Genomic DNA, 20754 nt, shown 5'->3' on the forward strand with positions numbered 1-20754 from the left:
ATGTCCAGAACAAGGGGTCACAGTTTAAGGATAAGGCGGAAATCTTTTAGGACCGAGATGAGAAAAACATTTTTCACACAGAGAGTGGTGAATCTCTGGAATTCTCTGCCACAGAAGGTAGTTGAGGCCAGTTCATTGGCTATATTTAAGAGGGAGTTAGATGTGGCCCTTGGGATCAGGGGGTATGGAGAGAAGGCAGGTACAGGATACTGAGTTGGATGATCAGCCATGATCATATTGAATGGCGGTGCAGGCTCGAAGGGCCAAATGGCCTACTGCACCTATTTTCTATGTTTCTATGTTTCTATGTTAATGGCTGCCAAATTTCCGCAAACTACCTTGAATAACAACCAGACTATATGTTTTAGTTACACAAAAAAGCTGGAGAAACTCAGCGGGTGCAGCAGCATCTATGGAGCGAAGGAAATAGGCAACATTTCGGGCCGAAACCCTTCTTCAGACTGATCGGGGGTGGGGGGGGCGGGGACAAGAAAGGAAAAAGGAGGAGGAGCCCGAAGGCTGGGGGATGGGAGGAGACAGCAGGGGGACTGAGGAAGGGGAGGAGATAGCAAGGACTATCAAAATTGGGAGAATTCAATGTTCATGCCCCCAGGATGCAGACTCCCCAAGCGGAATATGAGGTGCTGTTCCTCCAATTTCCGGTGCTGCTCGCTGTGGCCATGGAGGAGACCCAGGACAGAGAGGTCGGAGACGGAGTGGGAGGGGGAGTTGAAGGCTGAGCCACCGGGAGGTCAGCTTGGTTATTGCGGACCGAGCGGAGGTGTTCGGCGAAACGATCGCCCAATGCATCTGCAGTTCCTTCTTAAACACTACATGTTTTAGTTACTGCGACTGAGAAGCAAATATGACAAGGTCACCGTGATTAACTCCTCTGATCTTCTTTGAAATGGGTGGAAAATCTAATTTAGATACTGTAAATTGATTAAAAGATGAATATTAGTCAAGACACCCGGGATGACTCAGATTAAGGCCAAGATCTGATCAGCCATGTTCTTGATGAATGGCAGAGAGGCCATGATGCCTGCTCCTGCTGTTGTTTCTTCTGTTCTAATGAGATCCCTTACGTTTATAAGCCCTCAGTATAAGATCATAAAGTCATGTGATGGGAGCAGAATTAAGCCATTCAGCCCATCAAGTCTACTCTGCCATTCAATCATGGCTGATCTATCTTTCCCTCTTAACCCCACTCTCGGGGTGGGAGATTGCAACCTTCATGTGGTCCGCCCTGTTTCGACGAATGCAATCAACCCGGTGTGCACAATCAAGTAAGATCAAATAGAACAAGTTGTCCTACAACTTTAGGCTGTGCACGCCATATGCAAGAAGAAGAACCCCATTCTCCTGCCTTCTCCCCATCACCCCTGACACCCATTCTAATCAAAGGTTCACCAAGGGGAGATGACAGGGGGCTCAGATTCACAAGGTCCTGTCTGAAAGATAGCACCTCTGACAATAAGGTGCACCAGGGAATCACCCTAGTAATTTTGCATTTAAGTCTCTGAAGTTTGGGAGGTGTAGTATATCTGATGAGTTGTCTCAAGAAAGCAGCTGACATCATGAAAGACACACACCACCTTACCCATGTGCTCACCATGCTACTACCTTGGGAAGGTACAAGACCCTAACAACATGACCTCCCGGTTCAAGAACAACTTCTTCCTATCAACCGTTAGGCTTTTGAACCACATAACACAACCCGAACTACAAACCTGCCTCAGAAATGGACTACTATGAACTTTTTTATAAGTGGCACTATGTACTTCGACTTGGTCTGGTAACTGAGTATAATTGATACCTTATTGTTACATGCCTGTAAAGCTGAAGTAAAATATGTTATTGTTCCAATCCTGGTGCATATGATACTTGAAACATAGAAACATAGATCAGAAATATGAAAATAGGTGCAGTTTTATACCATTCGGCCCTTCGAGCCAGCACCGCCATTCAACATGATCATGGCTGATCATCTAAAATCAGTACCCCATTCCTGCTTTTTCCCCATATCCCTTAATTCCATTAACCCTAAGAGCTAAATCTAACTCTGTCTTTTGAAAACATCCAGTGAATTGGCCTCCACTGTCTTCTGTGGCAGAGAATTCCACAGATTCACAATTCTCTGGTTGAAAAAGTTTGTTCTCATCGCTGTCCTAAATGGCTGACCCCTTATTCTTAAACTGTGACACCTGGTTCCGGACTCCCCCAACATCGGGAACATTTTTCCTACATCTAGCCTGTACAATCCCTTAAGAATATTAAAAGTTTCTATGATACCCTCTCATCCTTCTAAATTCCAGTGAATATAAGCCTGGTTGATCCATTCTTTCATCATAAATAGGAAGGAGATTCTGAATTATTATTAATCTGAACATCCTTGACAATGCTTGATCCTCTCTTGAATCCCTTCTACTGCCCAAGTGGCATTATGACAAATTGTGCTATTTGTCGAAGATAGATCACCAGATGTCTTGACCTCTCCCCGTCCCACTTCAGTTCAGTCCAGTTCAATTTAGTTTATTGTTACATTTACCGAGGTGAAAACCTTTTGTTTTCAAGTGAAAACAGTGAAAACCTTTTGTTGCGTGCTATCCAGTCAGCAGAAGGACAATACATGATTACAATCGAGCCACTTACAGTGTGTAGATACATGATAAGGTAATAGCGTTTAGTGCAAGGTAAAGCTAGCAAAGGACGAACAAGAATAGAAACATAGAAACATAGAAAATAGGTGCAGGAGTAGGCCATTCGGCCCTTCGAGCCTGCACCGCCATTCAATATGATCATGGCTGATCATCCAACTCAGTATCCCGTACCTGCTTTCTCTCCATACCCCCTGATCCCTTTATCCACAAGGGCCACATCTAACTCCCTCTTAAATATAGCCAATGAACTGGCCTCAACTACCTTCTGCGGCAGAGAATTCCAGAGATTCACCACTCTCTGTGTGAAAAATGTTTTTCTCATCTCGGTCCTAAAAGATTTCCCTCTTATCCTTAAACTGTGGCCCCTTGTTCTGGACTTCCCCAACATCGGGGACAATCTTCCTGCATCTAGCCTGTCCAACCCCTTAAGAATTTTGTACGTTTCTATAAGATCCCCCCTCAATCTTCTAAATTCTAGCGAGTACAAGCCGAGTCTACCCAGTCTTTCTTCATATGAAAGTCCTGACATCCCAATAGTCCGAGGGTTACCAATGAGGTAGATAACAATTTAGGGCTGATCTCCAGTTGTGAGATAGGAAGACTCGGTTGCGCGATAACAACTTATCACCAGACCATGGACTAAAACATGTTATCAGTCATTTACCAAATGCTCTATGTGCCAAAAGTAATGAAACTTCAAAAGGAATTTGCAATGTCCTTTAAAGGAGCAAGATCAATGGATTTTTCTTCCCTGCTAATTTTCTGAAGCTAACTCTGAAAGAAATTGCAGAAGAGAAAGGATAATTTAAAAGAGGCTTCAAGCGAGAATTAAGTTTCCAGAAATTCATCCTACAGAAGCCAACTAATTTGGAGACTGTCATCCTTCCCCTTTGAAGGGCTCACTGCAATGGGATGGGCTACTCGTGTTGGCAGGTAATTAGATACAAACATCTGATGAAAAGTATTGGCACTGAGAAGATGCGCTCCTCAATTATGGATACGTTCCTGAAAATCTTCTTAGTACCTTAATAGTGTAATGCCCCTGTCCCACTTAGGAAACCTGAATGGAAACATCTGGACACTTTGCGCCCCACCCAAGGTTTCCGTTGCGGTTCCCGGAGGTTTTTGTCAGTCTCCCTACCTGCTCCCACTACCTGCAACCTCCAGCAACCACCTGCAACCTTCAGGTTTCCTAAGTGGGTCAGGGGCATAAGGGCGTCTTGATTTGGGTTAGGTAGGAGAATGTAGATTCGCAGCAATAAGGGGTTGAAAAGCAAGTAAGCATTTTTCGTGCATGTTGCCGAACATCTGGGTATTCTAACCGCACGGAAACCTTGGGTGGGGCGCAAAGTGTCCAGATGTTTAAGTTCAGGTTTCCTAAGTGGGACAGGGGCATTATGCACCCAAGCTCTCTGCAATTATTATGCTTAAATACCTGTCCCATGTCTCTGTTGCTAGATGGTTGTGCACTCGGTCAAATCTATATCTTCGGAAGTCCTCGACGGCATCTTTGATTGCAACCAAACCCAGCACTAAGACCAATGGGATCATAGTGATATCTTTCCTGAAGGCTTCCACAACGGGAATCCAATTCAGCAGAGCCAAAAACAAGAAGTAGATATTGGCGCACCTGTGAACATAAGAATAAAGGAAGAAATAAATGATTTTGGTGTAGGTAGGTTTAGGTTTATAAATATCACATGTGGGCGACACGGTGGCGTAGGTGGGCGAAAAGGTGGTGCAGGGGGAGAGCTACTGCCTTACAGCGCCACAGACCCGGGTTTGATCATGACTATGGGTGCTTGCCTGTACGGGGTTTGTACGTTCTCCCCGTGACCTGCGTGGGTTATCTCCGCGATCTTCAGTTTCCTTTCACACTCCAAGGACGTACAGGTTTGTAGGTTAATTGGCTTGGTGTAAATATTAAATAGTCCCTAGTGCGGGATCCACTGGTCAGTGCGGACTCGGTGGGCTGAAGGGCCTGTTTCAACGCTGTAACTCTAAACCAAACTAAACTAAAGAAAAAACGATGAAATCTACTTGCGCCACAAGGTGAGGCAGCAGCTCTATAGACTATGCCACTGTGCAGCAATGCCAACCTATGCACTACGATGCCAACATATGCACCACTGTGCCACCCTCTTGATCCTATCCACTGAATGAATTGAGTTGCTGATCCAATGCCAGGTCAACTTAGTGCAGGTTTAATGTCCGAATTCTGCTGTGTAACCACTGGAGAATTGAGGAAATTCACTCTCCATCATTGGATCCCATGATAATAATAATAATAATAATAATACATTTTATTTATGGGCGCCTTTCAAGAGTCTCAAGGACACCTTACAAAAATTTAGCAGGTAGAGGAAGAACATGTAAGGGGAATGAAATAAATAGTAGAGACATGACTAGTACACAAAGTAAAGACAGAATTCAATACAAAACACAATATGAGGCAATTAATGCACAGATGAAAAGGGAGGGGGACGTGGGGCTAAGGATAGGCAGAGGTGAAGAGATGGGTCTTGAGGCGGGACTGGAAGATGGTGAGGGACACGGAATTGCGGATCAGTTGGGGGAGGGAGTTCCAGAGCCTGGGAGCTGCCTTGGAGAAGGCTCTGTCCCCAAAACTGCGGAGGTTGGACTTGTGGATGGAGAGGAGACCGACTGATGTGGATCTGAGCGACCGTGAGGGTTGGTAGGGAGAGAGGAGGTCAGTGAGATATGGGGGGGCCAGATGGTGGAGGGCTTTGTAGGTGAGGACCAGGATTTTGTAGGTGATCCGGTGGGAGATGGGAAGCCAGTGAAGTTGTTTGAGGACTGGAGTGATGTGATGCCAGGATTTGGTGTGGGTGATGAGTCGGGCGGCTGCGTTCTGGACCAGTTGGAGTCGGTTGATGTAGGTGGAGCTGATGCCAAGGAGAAGTGAGTTGCAATAGTCCAGTCGGGAGGAGATGAAGGCATGGATGAGTCTTTCAGCAGCAGGAGGTGTGAGAGAGGGTCTGAGTTTGGCGATGTTGCGGAGATGAAAGAAGGAGGTTTTAATGACATGGCGGATGTGAGGCTCAAGTGAGAGGGTGTGGGCACCATATCTGAGGACGGATGTGCCTGTTCAGGAGAGGGTCCAGAGGAGGTTTACAAGCATGATCCCAGGAATAGTGAAAGGCTTGGATAGAGTGGATGTGGAGAGGATGTTTCCACTAGTGGGAGATTCTAGGATTAGAGGTCATAGCCAGTGGCAGACTGGGTCTAAACATATTGGTTGCCAGGAGACAAAGGGGGTCCACTTCATCAGGGGCCCACTTGCCATCGGGCAAGCTGACACCCTGCCCAGTCCGCCACTGGTCATAGCTCAGAATAAAAGGACGTTCTTTTAGGAAGGAGATGAGGCGAAATATCTTTAGTCAGAGGGTGGTGAATCTGTGGAATTCTTTGCCACAGAAGGCTGTGGAGGCCAAGTCAGTGGATATTTCTAAGGCCGAGGCAGATAGATACTTGACTAGTGCAGGTGTCAGAGGTTATGGGGAGAAGGCATGAGAATGGGGTTAGGAGGGAGAGGTAGATCAGCCATGATTGAATGGGCTGGATGGCCTAATTCTACTCCAACCACTTATGACCCTATAAGCTTATGACCTTATGACCTCATGCCATCAAGAGTGCAGTTGGAGCGTGTGAAAGCATGAAAAAAACAATACAAACTCCAGATAGACACAAAATGCTGGAGTAACTCAGCGGGACAGGCAGCATCTCTGGATAATTCCTTCTATCCGGAGATGCTGCCTGTCCCGCTGAGCTACTCCAGCATTTTGTGTCTATCTTCAGTTTAAACCAGCATCTGCAGTTCCTTCCTACACAATACAAACTCCATACAGACAAGTCCCCATAGTCAGGATCTAACCCAGGTCTCTGGCGTATAATTAGGCGACCACACCACTGTAGATGCTGGTTTACACCAAAGATAGAGAAAAGGAATAGGTGATGTTTCGGGGTCGGAGTCCTTCTTTGGACACATTTTGAAATATTTTTTCTATATTTTTTTTCTGGTTGTACACAAAGCACAAATGTGGTAGAGATCATGGAAAGCTCACTGGCCATCAGAAATTCTTCAGTATTTCAGTGAAAGTCCTAGCTCATTGGTTTTGGGCAAGTTAACGGGCCTCGTGCAATGGAGAAAGCGATTTCAGACAAATGCCCTAAGTGTTTATTATCACACGACACCATTTCAAGCATCGAAAGATTTAACTGAATGTTAACGACAAGTGAAATGGATCATCCCCTGGCTCATTGATCACACGATAGAGCATTCAAATTTCTTATTGACACCCAATTAGCCTTAAAAGTATCACTGCTAGAACAATTGATAAAATGAGATACGTGCAGCTTGCTGATGATACAAGGCTTGGAGCCTTATTGGGGATTATTAGAACAAGAATGTAGAGACCTCTAGTGGCCGTGGAAGAAGTTTCACCAATTGAACACCCTTTAATAATAATAATAATAACAGATGGGATTTATATAGCGCCTTTCTAATACTCAAGGCGCTTTACATCGCATTATTCATTCACTCCTCAGTCACACTCGGTGGTGGTAAGCTACTTCTGTAGCCACAGCTGCCCTGGGGCAGACTGACGGAAGCGTGGCTGCCAATCTGCGCCTACGGCCCCTCCGACCACCACCAATCACTCACACACATTCACACACATTCACACACAGGCAAAGGTGGGTGAAGTGTCTTGCCCAAGGACACAACGACAGTATGCACTCCAAGCGGGATTCAAACCGGCTACCTTCCGGTTGCCAGCCGAACACTCAGCCCATTGTGCCATCTGTCGTCCCAATGGGTTTAGTCAACAATGGGGTATTATAATGGGCCATAATAATTGGAAGAATATATAAGAAGGCTTTTCCTACTTAATCCGTCTACCAATGTTAGCAAATGGAAGAGGATTTGCATTAAATGCGAGTTACAAGAAACGGCTGTCAGAATGAATAACCTTGCATTGTTAGGCTAATGATAAACGGCAATTCTGCAACGTTATTTATCGTGGTAAGAATGTGTAGCATATCACACTTTTGGCAACGTTATACAGTAACAAGCAAAACGGCAGGAACACAGAGCCGTTCACCTTTGCTGTCGTTGTATAATATTTCAATCCTACAGAAAGTCTGTAGGAAAGAACCTCGGATGCTGGTTTAAACTGAAGGTAGACGCAAAAAGCTGGAGTAACTCAGCAGGACAGGCAGCATCTCTGGAGAGAAGGAATGAGTGACGTTTCAGGTCGAGACCCTTCTTCAGACTGAAATCCGGTTTATACCGAAGACAGACACAAAGTGCTGGAGTAATTCAGGCAACATCTCTGGAGAAAAAGGATGGGTGACATTTTGGGTCGGAACCCTTCTTCAGACTTCTGTAGTTTCCTCATCTCTTTGCTCGATGTCCCATCACCTGTATCTACTAGTCATCTGCCCTTCTGATAATAGTAGTGGAAGATGAGTATTTGGAGTTGGACATGAGATGCTGCCCCTCCAGAGATGCTGCCTGTCCCGCTGAGTTACTCCAGCTTTTTGTGTCTATCTACAGAAAGTCCGGTTTACTTGCATTAACTTTTCACTGTGCACAAAGTTTTAATGGGAGTTCAAGATGCCCATTGGAGTTAACGGTGTTTAGAGAGTTGTCATTTTTGAAGAGTGTTGCCTCATTGTGACTATGGTAAGACATTAGTAATGTTACCTGTCCTCTCAAATGCCCAGTCTTCAGATTGGGACATTTTCTTTTGAACTCTCATTTTGATGTCCAACTCCAAATACTCATCTTCCACTACTATTATCAGAAGGGCAGATGACTAGTAGATACAGGTGATGGGACATCGAGCAAAGAGATGAGGAAACTACAGAAGTCTGAAGAAGGGTTCCGACCCAAAATGTCACCCATCCTTTTTCTCCAGAGATGTTGCCTGAATTACTCCAGCACTTTGTGTCTGTCTTCGGTATAAACCAGCATCTGCAGTTCCTTCCTACACGCGAGGAAACTGTTTTCTTTGCGGAAAGTTTTTAATTTCTGACTTGTATGGACTGACAGAGTTGTGGAAGCAAATCCATGCAAGATGAAACCTGTACAACCAAATGCATGAGGCCAGTTCATTGGCTATATTTAAGAGGGAGTTAGATGTGGCCATTGTGGCTAAAGGGATCAGGGGGTATGGAGAGAAGGCAGGGATGGGATACTGAGTTGGATGATCAGCCATGATCATATTGATTGACGGTGCTGGCTCGATGGGCCGAATGGCCTACTCCTGCATCTATTGTCTATGTTTCTAACCAGGAGCGGGGCTATACTGGGACTAGCTCCTTGATTAAGTAGACCTGGACAAGAGGGACTGAATGGCCTCTTCCTCTGCTGTAAGATTCACGGGGATAGAAATGTGTCTTCTGTTGTATGTGTTGAACCTGTGTTGCAATAATACGAATATAAGAAATAAATACAGGAGTATGTCATAGTCCCACAATCTTATGCTGCCATTTGTTGTGTTCTTGGCTGATTATGTATTACAGCCAATTCCCTGTCTGATCTGTGTGTCTACAATGGAACCAAGTGCTGGAGGTGGAGTTCAATGTGAATGTTTTATCATATTAGATTTTTAGTTTGTTAACAGGATGAATTTCACCCGATGGTGTTCCCGCCAAGTTGTTGTCATTTCTTTTTGACTATGGGAAGAAATCAGCAGTGCTGGCTTCAAGGGCCGAATGGCCTACTCCTGCAACTATTTCCTATGTTTCCAAGTTGCTATGCCTTTTCTTGTCCAGGTATCTTGTCTTTTCTCAAGGTGCAGTGTTCAGATTGGGGCATTATCTTTTGGGCTCGCATTTTGATGTCCTTTCCTTTAATTTTTAGACTTTCAGAGACATGGCACAGAAACAGGGCCTTCGGCCCACCAAGTCCGTGCCGACCAGCGATCACCCCATACACTAGCACTCTCCTATACACTAGGGACAGTTTACGATTTTACCGAAGCCAATTAACTTACAAACGTGCACGTCTTTGGAGCGTGGGTGGAAACCAAGGCACCCGGGGAAAACCCACACAGGTCACAGGGAGAACGTGCAAATTCTGTACAGACAGCCCCCTTAGTCAGGATCAAACCCTGGTTCTCTGGGGCTGTAAAACCCCTGTCCCACGGTACGAGTTCATTCCAAGAGTTCTCCCGAGTTTGCCCTGATTCGAACTCGGAGATTTACGGTAATGGCCGCTCGTCGGTACTCGGGGCTCTCCTGGACATTTTTCAACATGTTGAAAAATTTTCACGAGTCTTCCCGTGCTTACCTGCCGTTAGCGAGTCTTCCCGAGTACCTGCCGTTAGCGCTAAGAGACGTCCCCGAGCTCCGACGTACCCGCTACGTTCATTCTCCGCGCTTACCATGAGTTTGATTTTTCTTTTAACTCGGGAGAGCTCTTGGAATGAACTCGTACCGTGGGACAGGGCTATTAAGGCAGCAACTCTACCGCTCCGCCACCGTGCAGCCCCAAATACTCTTCTTCCACTTGTGCGATGAATTCCGTTTCTCTACTCTGTCGGGAAGTCAATGATGTTGCGATGAACTCGTCTGACATTAAAAAGGCATAAATGCTTTAGTTCCCTGTTAACCATCTCTCCCAATGATGGATTGAAAATAGGACGAGATGATTAACAGAGAGACAAATCAATACCAGCCCAGCCAAATGTACATCAAGTGTGCTTTGAGATCACCTGCAAGTACTTGGAATTGCTATAAAATGACGTAAAGGAGATTCATAGTACATCAAACATTTGTTTCACTGCAGGGGATTCTGTCTGTAGCAGAGCGATCAGCGAGATGTTTGATCAGTCTGGTCTTCAATTGATGTGTACACAACAGACTCTTTGGGGGCAATTGCAGCTGGTTTCTTCTCCATTCTGTGTCACTTTCCATTGAAGTTTGAGAGGGATTAAGGGTTAAAAAATAGTCCAGTGAAACCAATTGAAAATTCACTTAGCAGTGGCTTTTTGGATTCAGGCTAACTCTGCAGCTTCTTAAGTTGAATCCAATTGGCTTTGTTGCTCCTAGAGAAACAGCTTTACACAATCTTTCATCAGAGAAACGGAAGCCCTTTTGATTAAGGTGGCCGACTGCTGGTTACTGGTTAGGAAATAGCTCAATTTTAAAACTGTCTTTGTTCTTTCCATATCCCCCATCACAAATCCGCTTTTCCCTGCCTCTGCAACCTTCTCTGGTTCTAGAAGCCTCTGAGAATTCTCTAATCAGGTTGTCTAGATTTAGTCTCTTCCTCGTCTCAGATTTTGATTGCCCCGTGATCGATGGCCTCCACTTCCTGAGGTGTCGTGGGCCTAACTCATTGAAAGACCAGTGAAGGGAGGTGCCCACTTGATAACCCCGATAATACACTGGCATCCACACGATCACTTTTTATGTGCTTTTTAACATGTAGGTAGCTTATTATTCCACATGGAGTTAGTTATTGACTTTAGCATAAGTTTGTCTAAGGCCCATTCTTAGTCACGTGTGTGACCAAAATGATGAAAAATTGTGGAACATATCTCTTCTAATTCTGAAAGCATTATTGGTATAATGTTATGAACTGCATATATAATTTTTTTTTGGTTTATCCAGTGAAATATTTGTATGTTATGCTGACAATGTTCAGGGCAAGAGGTCAAACACGACTGGTCACGTGTGTGACATGTTGGTTCACTTTCCAAAGGATGGGCCATAATCAGTTTAGATAGTAGAAGAGTCTGAAGAAGGGTCTCGACCCGAAACGTCACCCATTCCTTCTCTCCAGAGATGCTGCCTGACCCGCTGAGTTTCTCCTGCATTTTTATCTACCTTTGATTTTTCCAGCATCAGCAGTTCCTTCTTAAACATCTTTAACATTTCTATTATTTGTTGAGATTTAGTTTAGTTTAGTTTAGTGTTAGTTTAGAGATACAGTGCGGAACTAGGAGCGGCCAAGTCCGCGCCGTCCAGCGAGCCCCGCACACTTATACTATCCTACACACATGAGTGGACAATTTACAATTATACCAAGCCAATTAACTTACAAACCTGTACGTCTTTAGGGTGTGGGAGGAAACCAAGGATCTCGGAGGAAACCCACGCAGGTCACGGGGGGAACGTACAAACTCCCAACAGACAAGCACCCGTAGTTAGGATCGAACCTGGGTCCCTGGCGCTGTAAGGCAGCAACTCTACCGCTGCACCACCGTGGTGTAAGGGGAAACTGACAAGGCCACCATTTATTGCCCATAGTCAATTGTCCTTGAGAAGATCTTTGCAGCCCTTCTAGTGAAGGGATTCTGACAATAACCTTGGACTGGGAGCCTGAAGGGCCTGTCCCACGAGCATGCGACCTGCATGCGGCAAGCGCGACCTAAAGGGCCGGTCCCACGAGCATGCGACCTGCATGCGGCAAGCGCGACCAAACCAGAAGCGAGAGCCGCGCGGAGGTCGAGTGAGTGAAATGAAGTGCGAGCGAAGTCCGCGGGAAGTTCGCGCGAGATGTACGACGTCGAGGTGGCTGCGGGCCGGCAGGCCGTTGCCGCGCGGAATTTTTAAACACAGTCAGTTTTTCGGAGCCCCGCGCGATGTCGAGACCAGCTCCGCACAACTCCATACGGCTCCGGCGATCGAAGTGGGACCGGCCCCGCGAGGGCCGTACGGCTCAAGCGACCACGTTAGGTCGCGCTTGCCGCATACAGGCGCATGCTGGTGGGACAGGCCCTTTAGGGTGAGACCTAGTGACAATGAAGGGCTGGCAATGTATTTCCTAATCAGAGTAGTATGAGACTCAGAGGTGAACTAGTGGGTTCCCATGTACCTGCTGCCCTTGTGCTTCTTAGTGGTTTTGGATATGGAAGGTAATCTGGTAAAAGCCCAGGAGGATAATTACAGTTTGATTGCAGATGGTCCATAGCACAGACACCATGCAGTGGTTAGTGGGTGGAATTAATACTCATACATTGAAAGATACAATATGGCTGAGTTTATTGTGGGCAGCACAGTGGCACAGCAGTAGAGTTGCTGCCTTACAGTGCCACAGACCCCGGTTCTATCCTGACTACGGTTGCTGTCTGTACGGAGTTTGTATATTCTCCCCGTGACCGCGTGGGTTTTCTCCATGTGCTCTGGTTTCCTCCCACACTACAATGAAGTGCAGGTTTGTTGGTTAATTGGCTTCTTTAAATTATCCTTAGTGTGTAGGTTAGTATTAGTGTATGGGGTGATCGCTGGTTGGCATGGACATGCTGGCCCAAAGAGTCTGGTTTTCACGCTGTATCTCTAGTCCAAAAGTCTACTGTTAGTCCTTAATCCATTCATCAGGCTATATCTTCTGGAAAGTTAAAAGTTTGGAGGGGGAAATATAGCCTAAACGTAGGTGATCATCTATAGAAGAAAGTATGAGGAGAAAGGTGGGAGCAGCATGGTTCATTCATGGGTTAGGACACTCGAGAGGGTAAAGGGCCTGTCCCACTTGCATGCGATTGCTAAGTACGCGCTAAATTTGCGCTAAGTTCGCGTGTGACGTAATTTGCGTCATACTTAGCAGGAGACGGGCCGACTGAATTTGGGCGCCGCACGGCGTCAGGCGGTGACGTCATCACGCAACGGCACGCCGGGCGGTGACGTCATCGCTCAACGCCACGCGCTAGGTGTACGTCGTCAAGACACTGCGTACGACGTCAAGACGCTGCGTATGCCCTCAATGCGCCTGCGGGCCGACAGGCCGTTGACACGCGAAATATTTGGACAGTGCGGGATTTTCGGAGCCCCGCACTTCGAAGTGGGACCGGCCCCGCGCAGCCCGTACGCCTCAAGCGACCAAGGTTGGTTACGCCAGACGCATGCAATCGCACGCAAGTGGGACAGGCCCTTAAGGAAGTGAGGAAGGATTAGAGGAAGAAGAACTGCCCATTAAGGGTCTGGAAGCAATCAAAGAGAATGTGTGAGATGGGATAGGAGGGAATAACATGAGTGAGTGACTAAAAACTGGAGGGGGTGACGTTGTTTAATCTTGGAGAGGGGTGAGGAAATATAGGATCTGCCTAGCCTGTTCATGGGTCAGGTCAATCTGGCGGTGAAATTGGAGACAAATTGGAGACATAAAAGTCAAGTTCTAATTCATGTAATTTTCCCTATTCATACAGCAAGCCAAATTCTCTCATGTACCACCTTTCATCTTAACTAACTTCACATGGCCCAAGCTTTGCATTCATCTAAGTATTCCCAAGCGCACGGCAGACACTGCCTCGATCTTTCAAGTAATGCTATCATGTTTCATGATCCTTTGATCCACAGCAGTGCTAATGTGCCATCAAGTAGCCAGAATACTAGCAGGCCATGCAATCAGTGGGGGATTAGTTTAGTTTAGTTTAGAGATACGGCGTGCGAAGCAGGCCCTTCTGCCTACCAAATCCACACCGACCAGTGATCCCTAGACACTAACACTACCCTACATACACTAGGGACAATGATAATGATACCAGGGCAATTAGCCGACCAACCTGTACGTCTTTGGAGTGTGGGAGGAAACTGGAGCACCCGGTGAAAACCCACACAGGTCATGGGGAGAACGTACAAACTCCATACAGAAGATACCACCTGTAGTCAGGATCGAAGGTACACAAAATTGCTGGGGAAACTCAGCGGGGATCGAACCTGGTTCTCTGGTGCAATGAGGCAGCAACTCTATCGCTGCGCCACCGTGCTGCCCCGCTGGCTGCGGCCAATGCAGACAGTCTCCCAACGCTCTGGACACAAATCTCACAGCATCGTAAGTGGTCGTATCACTGAAAGGTTTCATCAAGCTTTTGGAAATGTTATTCTCTGATTAAACCAATTTGCATTTCGGGCCTAACAATGTGATTGGGGCAGAAGAGCGGTGCGGCTGGTAGAGATGCTACCTCACAACGCCAGCGACCTGAGCACAATCCTGACCGCTAACACTGCCTGGCATCACGTTCTCTCTGCGATCGCATGGGATTCGGCAGGATGAAGAAAAACGTTTTCACCCAGAGAGTTGTGAATCGATGGAACTTTCTGCCACAGAAGACAGTGGAGGCCAATTCACTGGATGTTTTCAAGAGAGAGTTAGATATATGGCTCTTAGGCTTAACGGAATCAAGGGATATGGGGAGAAGTCAGGTACAGGATACTGATTTTGGATGATCAGCCATGATCATATTGAATGGCAGTGCTGGCTCGAAGGGTCGAATGGCCTACTCCTGCACCTATTTTCTATGTTTCTATGTTTCTATTCCACATCCCCAAAACATTATCGGTTGCTACCAACGGTTAGTTTTTCCATTCTAAATTGCCCATAATGTGTACAGGAGTTATAGAATCTGGGGATGGAGGGGAAGAAGTAGGGGAATGTGTGGATAATGGGTCACTGAAAAAACTAGTGAAGGAATGGAATTGTTCTGTGAGCTAGCACAGACTTGGTGGGCTGAATGGTCATGTTGGCAAGCTGAGATATGATGCTTGCACATTTTATTCAGCGTGTGTGACTAAAATGGAGCAAGAAATGAGAAGCGGAGACACAAACGCTGGAATCTTGAGCAAAAGCACTAAATGATGGATGAACTCAGTGGATCAAGCAGCATCTGAGGAGGGAATGGATAGGTGACGTTCCGGTGGCACGGTGGTCCAGCGCAAGAGTTGCTGCCGTACAGTGCTAGAGACCCGAGTTCAAACCTGACTAGGGGCGCTGTCTGTGTAGAGTTTGTACGTTCTCCCTGTGACCCCGTGGGTTTTCTCCAGGTGCTCCGGTTTCCCTGCACGCTCCAAAGACGTGCAGGTTTGTAGATTGAATGTAAAAATCTGGATTCTTGGTTTATCAACAACCATGCTAAATTAAGTTGCACTTGACGCGCTGTGTTTCGAGGCAAGTCAACAGAAGTAGGTCAATAAAAGATGATATAACGTGGGAGACCAGATCATTCGGAGACCCATGAGTGAGAGAAAACACACACACACACACACACCTGTGAAACTGCTCATACAGGTTCCTTGGAATGAAGGTCAGTAGTGTGTACTTCGTGGTACGGATCTCGTTCCCAGGATAAGGCCGTTGAGATCGAAAATGGCCGCCCTTGATGGAACCGCAGTTTGGCATCACGATTCTGCGTTCAGGCATTTCGTTCTCGAGCCTTGTGTAGCCTTGCATGCTGAAGGGGTTTCTCCAGACTCGGTAATAGAGATTTCTCACAGCAGAAATTCTGGAGCAACTGGGTCTTTCATGTCTGGTTGCCATGGCGACGGTTTCATGTAGCAATAATCACCGGCTCTCAGTGGCCCGAAAAAGCAGCACTAGAGGGGAAGAAAAGACAGAATAATAAAGATGACATTTAATTTTCTCGTCTAAAAATAGCTGCCTTTATGCTTCAAATATGAAAAAAACCCAAAATCTCTCTCAAGATAAAAATGGAAGAGTCACATGTTACCTTAGCCATTCCGCACACACACACACACACACTCATGCCAATTATTATGTGCTGCCTTTTCGTAAATGTTTCCAAGAATTTGACCTTCGCTATCTTAGATGCAAGCACCTTGGGACATTTGCAGCACGTTAAATTTGCAGCCAATGCAAGTTGTTGTCAGTAAGTCAATTGATGTTTGACCATACTTCATGAAAGCAGAGCATGCCGATAATCCCTCTTTTACTTTCCTCTCACACAAGTATTGTCCTCATCAGCGTAACAGTCGGGATTTTCAAAGCTCGAAACCCTGAACCTTTTACAAATCAGCTCCAAATTTTTTTTTGAGTGATAGAACATGGGTGGGTTTTGACACATTTAGCTGCAGGCCTCTTAAAAAAATAATACACTGAAGGGATGAGGCAAGGTTTTTGCAATTGGTGATGCAGCAGGCCAGGGTATTCTGGACTGCGGTAAGAAACTGCTCTCCATTATATATAACAACGCTCCTTCCGATCTGGTACCGGCACATCATGTGTTAAATGGGGTGGGAGATTGCAACCTTCACGTGGTCCGCCCTGTTTCGACTAATGCAATCAACCCAACGTGTACAATCAAATGAGATCAAATAGAACAAGTTGTCCGACAACTTTAGGCTGTGCACGCCATACGCAAGAAGAAGAAGTGTTAAATCATCCAAATTCCCGCATCCACTATGATTTGATTTGTAACCACAGGAATTTTATAACTGCATTAGATACATTAAGGTCCAAGATGGTGTCCAACCCAGGCGACTCTTAGCGTGCTGGTCACAGAAGTGGATCCGCCATCATGCATTACAAACGCTCCACTGTTTTAAATCTCTACGCCGACAGCAACGTTTCTTTACTGTAGATTGTGGACGGCCCGATTGTGAATCATGTATTGTCTTTCCGCTGACTGGTTAGCACGCAACAAAAGCTTTTCACCGTGCCTCGGTACACGTGATGATACTCAAATTCAAACTCTGCACACAGGCATGTGAACTGCAGTGACCGTCATTGCCCACCAAGCTAGAAGGAAGCACTGTTGCGTGTATGAAACCATGCGCCTCAGCTGAATGTAATGTACCTACTCAATGAAGACATTCAGCGGAGAAATAGGCCTTTCGACCCACCATATCCATGCTGAACATCAAATGCACATTCTCATTTACCAACACTTAGTCCTATCTCTTTCTATTGGTGATTCACATTCTTGTTTACATGCTTCTTAAATGCCCCAATGACTATCGACCAGTGGCACTAACGCCGGTGGTGATGAAGTGCTTTGAGAGGCTGATCATGGAGCAAATCAACTCCTAGCTCGACAAAAACCTGGACCCATTGTAGTTCGCTTACCGCCACAACAGATCAACGGTGGATGCGATCTCGCTGGCCCTCCACTACGCTCTGGACCACTTGGACAACAAAAACTCATATGTCAGGCTGTTATTCATCGATTACAGCTTGGCATTTAACACAATCATCCCCTCCAAGCTGGTTACCAAACTCGCAGAACTGGGTCTCTGCGCATCCCTCTGCAATTGGATCCTCGACTTCCTCACTCACGGACCACAGTCTGTTCGTATTGGTGGAAATGTGTCAGACTCGATAACAATCAGCACAGGAGCACCTCAAGGCTGCGTGCTCAGCCCCCTGCTGTACTCACTCTATCCTCATGACTGCGTAGCCAGTCACAGTGTGAACTCTATCATCAAGTTCGCTGACGACACCACTGTTGTGGGACGTATCACTGATGGGGATGAGTCAGAGTATAGAAGAGAGATCGAGCAACTGTCCATATGGTGCCAGCGCAATAACCTGGCCCTCAACACCAGCAAAACCAAGGAACTGATTGTGGACTTTGGAAGGAGTAGGAGGGGAACCCACAGCCCCATTTATATCAACGGGTCGATGGTTGAAAGGGTCAAGAGCTTCAAATTCCTGGGCGTGACATCTCTGAAGATCTTTCCTGGTCCGGGAACACTAATGCAATTATCAAGAAAGCTCATCAGTGCCTCTGCTTCCTGAGAAGATTACGGAGAGTCGGTTTGTCAAGGAAGACTCTCTCTAACTTCTACAGGTGCACAGTAGAGAGCATGCTGACCAGTTGCATCGTGGCTTGGTTCGGCAATTTGAGTGCCCTGGAGAGGAAAAGATTACAAAAAGTAGTAAACACTGCCCAGTCCATCATCGGCTCTGACCTTCCTTCCATCGAGGGGATTTATCGCAGTCGCTGCCTCAAAAAGGCTGGCAGTATCATCAAAGACCCACACCATCCTGGCCACACACTCATCTCCCTGCTACCTTCAGGTAGAAGGTACAGGAGCCTGAAGACTGCAACAACCAGGTTCAGGAATAGCTACTTCCCCACAGCCATCAGCCTATTAAACCTGGCTCGGACAAAACTCTGATTATTAATAACCAATTATCTGTTATTTGCATTTTATCATTTTATTTATTCATGTGTGTATATATATTTATATTATAGTATATGGACACACTTATCTGTTTTGTAGTAAATGCCTACTATGTTCTGTGTGCTGAAGCAAAGCAAGAATTTCATTGTCCTATACTGGGACACATGACAATAGACTCACTTGAACTTGAACTTGACTTGAACTTGAAATGCCGTGAGACTACCTTCCTCTGCTACCCATTTAGGCAGTGCTTCCCAAGGTCCAACTATTCTCCGAATTAAAACAATGCTATTGAGGGAGTGCAGCGTAGGTTCATGGCGTTAATTTCCGGGATGGCGGGGCTGTCATATGTTGATAGAATGGAACGGCTGGGTATATATATAGTCTGGAATTTAGAAGGATGAGAGGGATCTTATTGAAACATGTAAGATTATTAAGGGTTTGGACACGCTAGAGGCAGGAAACATGGCCCCGGTGCTGGGGGAGTCCAGAACCAGGGGCCACAGTTTAAGAATAAGGGGTAAGCCATTTAGAACGGAGATGAGGAAAAGCTTTTTCACACAGAGGGTTGTGAATATGTGGAATTGTCAGTGGAGGCCAATTCTCTGGATGCTTTCAAGAGAGCATTAGATAGAGCTCTTAAAGATAGCAGAGTTAGAGGATATGGGGAGAAGGCAGGAACAGGATTGTGGATGACCAGCCATGATCACAGTGAATGGTGGTGCTGGCTCGAAGGGCCGAATGGCCTACTCCTGCACCTATTGTCTATTTATTGTCTAAGTCCTCATCAGATCCCCTTTAAACTTTCTACCACTTTACTGAAATCTCTTCCCTCATGTTAGATACCTCTGCTGTGAGAAAAATATCCTACTATTCACTCTATTCATGATCCATATAATCTTGTAGATTTCCATCAATTCAGAGAACTTGGTGAAATGGTGAATTCTCTTAAAAATAAATACGTTTAAAAGGATCATTTGTTTCAATGGAAACAGACTAATATTGGAGATTTTCTGTTTCACTCATTTTCATTCCTTATTTATTAACTCATAGAAATAAGGATATTACTGGTATTCCCAGCATTTATTGTCTGTAGCTAAGATAGGCACAAAATGCTGGAGCAACTCAGCAGGACATGCAGCATCTCTGGAGAGAACAAATGGTTGATGTTTCGGGTCGAGACCCTTCTTTAGACTGAAGAAGGGTCTCGACCCAATACGTCACCCATGAAGAGCAGTTTCTTACAGCAGTCCAGAATGAATGGGTGATGTTTCGGGTCGAGAGCCTTCTTCAGACTGATTCCTTCTCTCCAGAGATGATGCATGTCCTGCTGAGTTACTCCAGCATTTTGTGTCTATCTTTGGTGTAAACCAGCATCTGCGATTAAGAATAAGGGGGAGGCCATTTATAACCAAGATGAGGAAAAACATCTTCACCAAGAGAGTTGTGAATCTGTGGAATTCTCTGCCACAGAAGGCAGTGGAGGCCAATTCACTGGATGTTTTCAAGAGAGAGTTAGATTTAGCTCTGAGGGCTAAAGGAATCAAGGGATATGGGGAAAAGGCAGGAACAGGGTACTGACTTTAGATGATCAGCCATGATCATATTGGATGATGGTGCTGACTCAATGGCCTATTTTTCTGCACCTATTTTTCTATGTTTCCATGTTTCCTACACACATTGTCTATAGCTAATTGAAAAACTGGATGAAATGTATGTGTTGAGAAGGCACAGGTTGAAAAATGTGTTAAGAGTCAACCACATAAATAGCTGTATAGTCCCATATAGATTTGTCGAGAAAAAAATAATTAGACAGTTATACAGCATAGAGGCAGGTCCTTCATCCCACTGTGACCATGCCACATGTTCAACCCATCTACACTAATCCTGTTTACCTGCATGAGCCCAAAGCCTTCTATCCCTAAAGGACATTATATAGGTTATATAGGATACTAATTAACAACAACCCAGTAGTTCCAAAGTTAATAACATTGAGGCTCTCTTTACCTTTTATTTAATTCTTTAAACCTAGATTCTCCATCAACTGGACGCTAACTGATACCAAAGGCCCCAAACTCTGACTCCTTATTCAGGTTCCATGCTATGTTGCCCAACTTCGAGTCAAGTCCTACAGCCAAGCTGTGTTTGTGAAGGTTAGTAGAAACATAGAAACATAGAAAATAAGTGCAGGAGGAGGCCATTC

The 20754-nt window shown here is 45.7% G+C and overlaps 1 protein-coding gene across 3 annotated transcripts in view; it reads right to left on the reverse strand.

Moving 5' to 3' along the window:
- Positions 1 to 20754, reverse strand: part of atp10a (ATPase phospholipid transporting 10A (putative)) — a 434067-nt gene that overhangs the window by 260520 nt on the left and 152793 nt on the right. For all 3 annotated transcript variants that reach the window (XM_033023252.1, XM_033023255.1, XM_033023254.1), the window contains 2 exons: positions 15677 to 16001; positions 4096 to 4290 (listed from right to left, as the gene is read on the reverse strand). In XM_033023252.1, the coding sequence (XP_032879143.1) occupies positions 4096 to 4290; positions 15677 to 15945 (464 nt within the window). In that variant the 5' untranslated portion in view covers positions 15946 to 16001. The remainder of the gene's footprint in view (positions 1 to 4095; positions 4291 to 15676; positions 16002 to 20754) is intronic.

Source organism: Amblyraja radiata, chromosome 6 (genome assembly GCF_010909765.2).
Source record: "Amblyraja radiata isolate CabotCenter1 chromosome 6, sAmbRad1.1.pri, whole genome shotgun sequence".
Lineage (NCBI taxonomy): Eukaryota > Metazoa > Chordata > Chondrichthyes > Rajiformes > Rajidae > Amblyraja > Amblyraja radiata.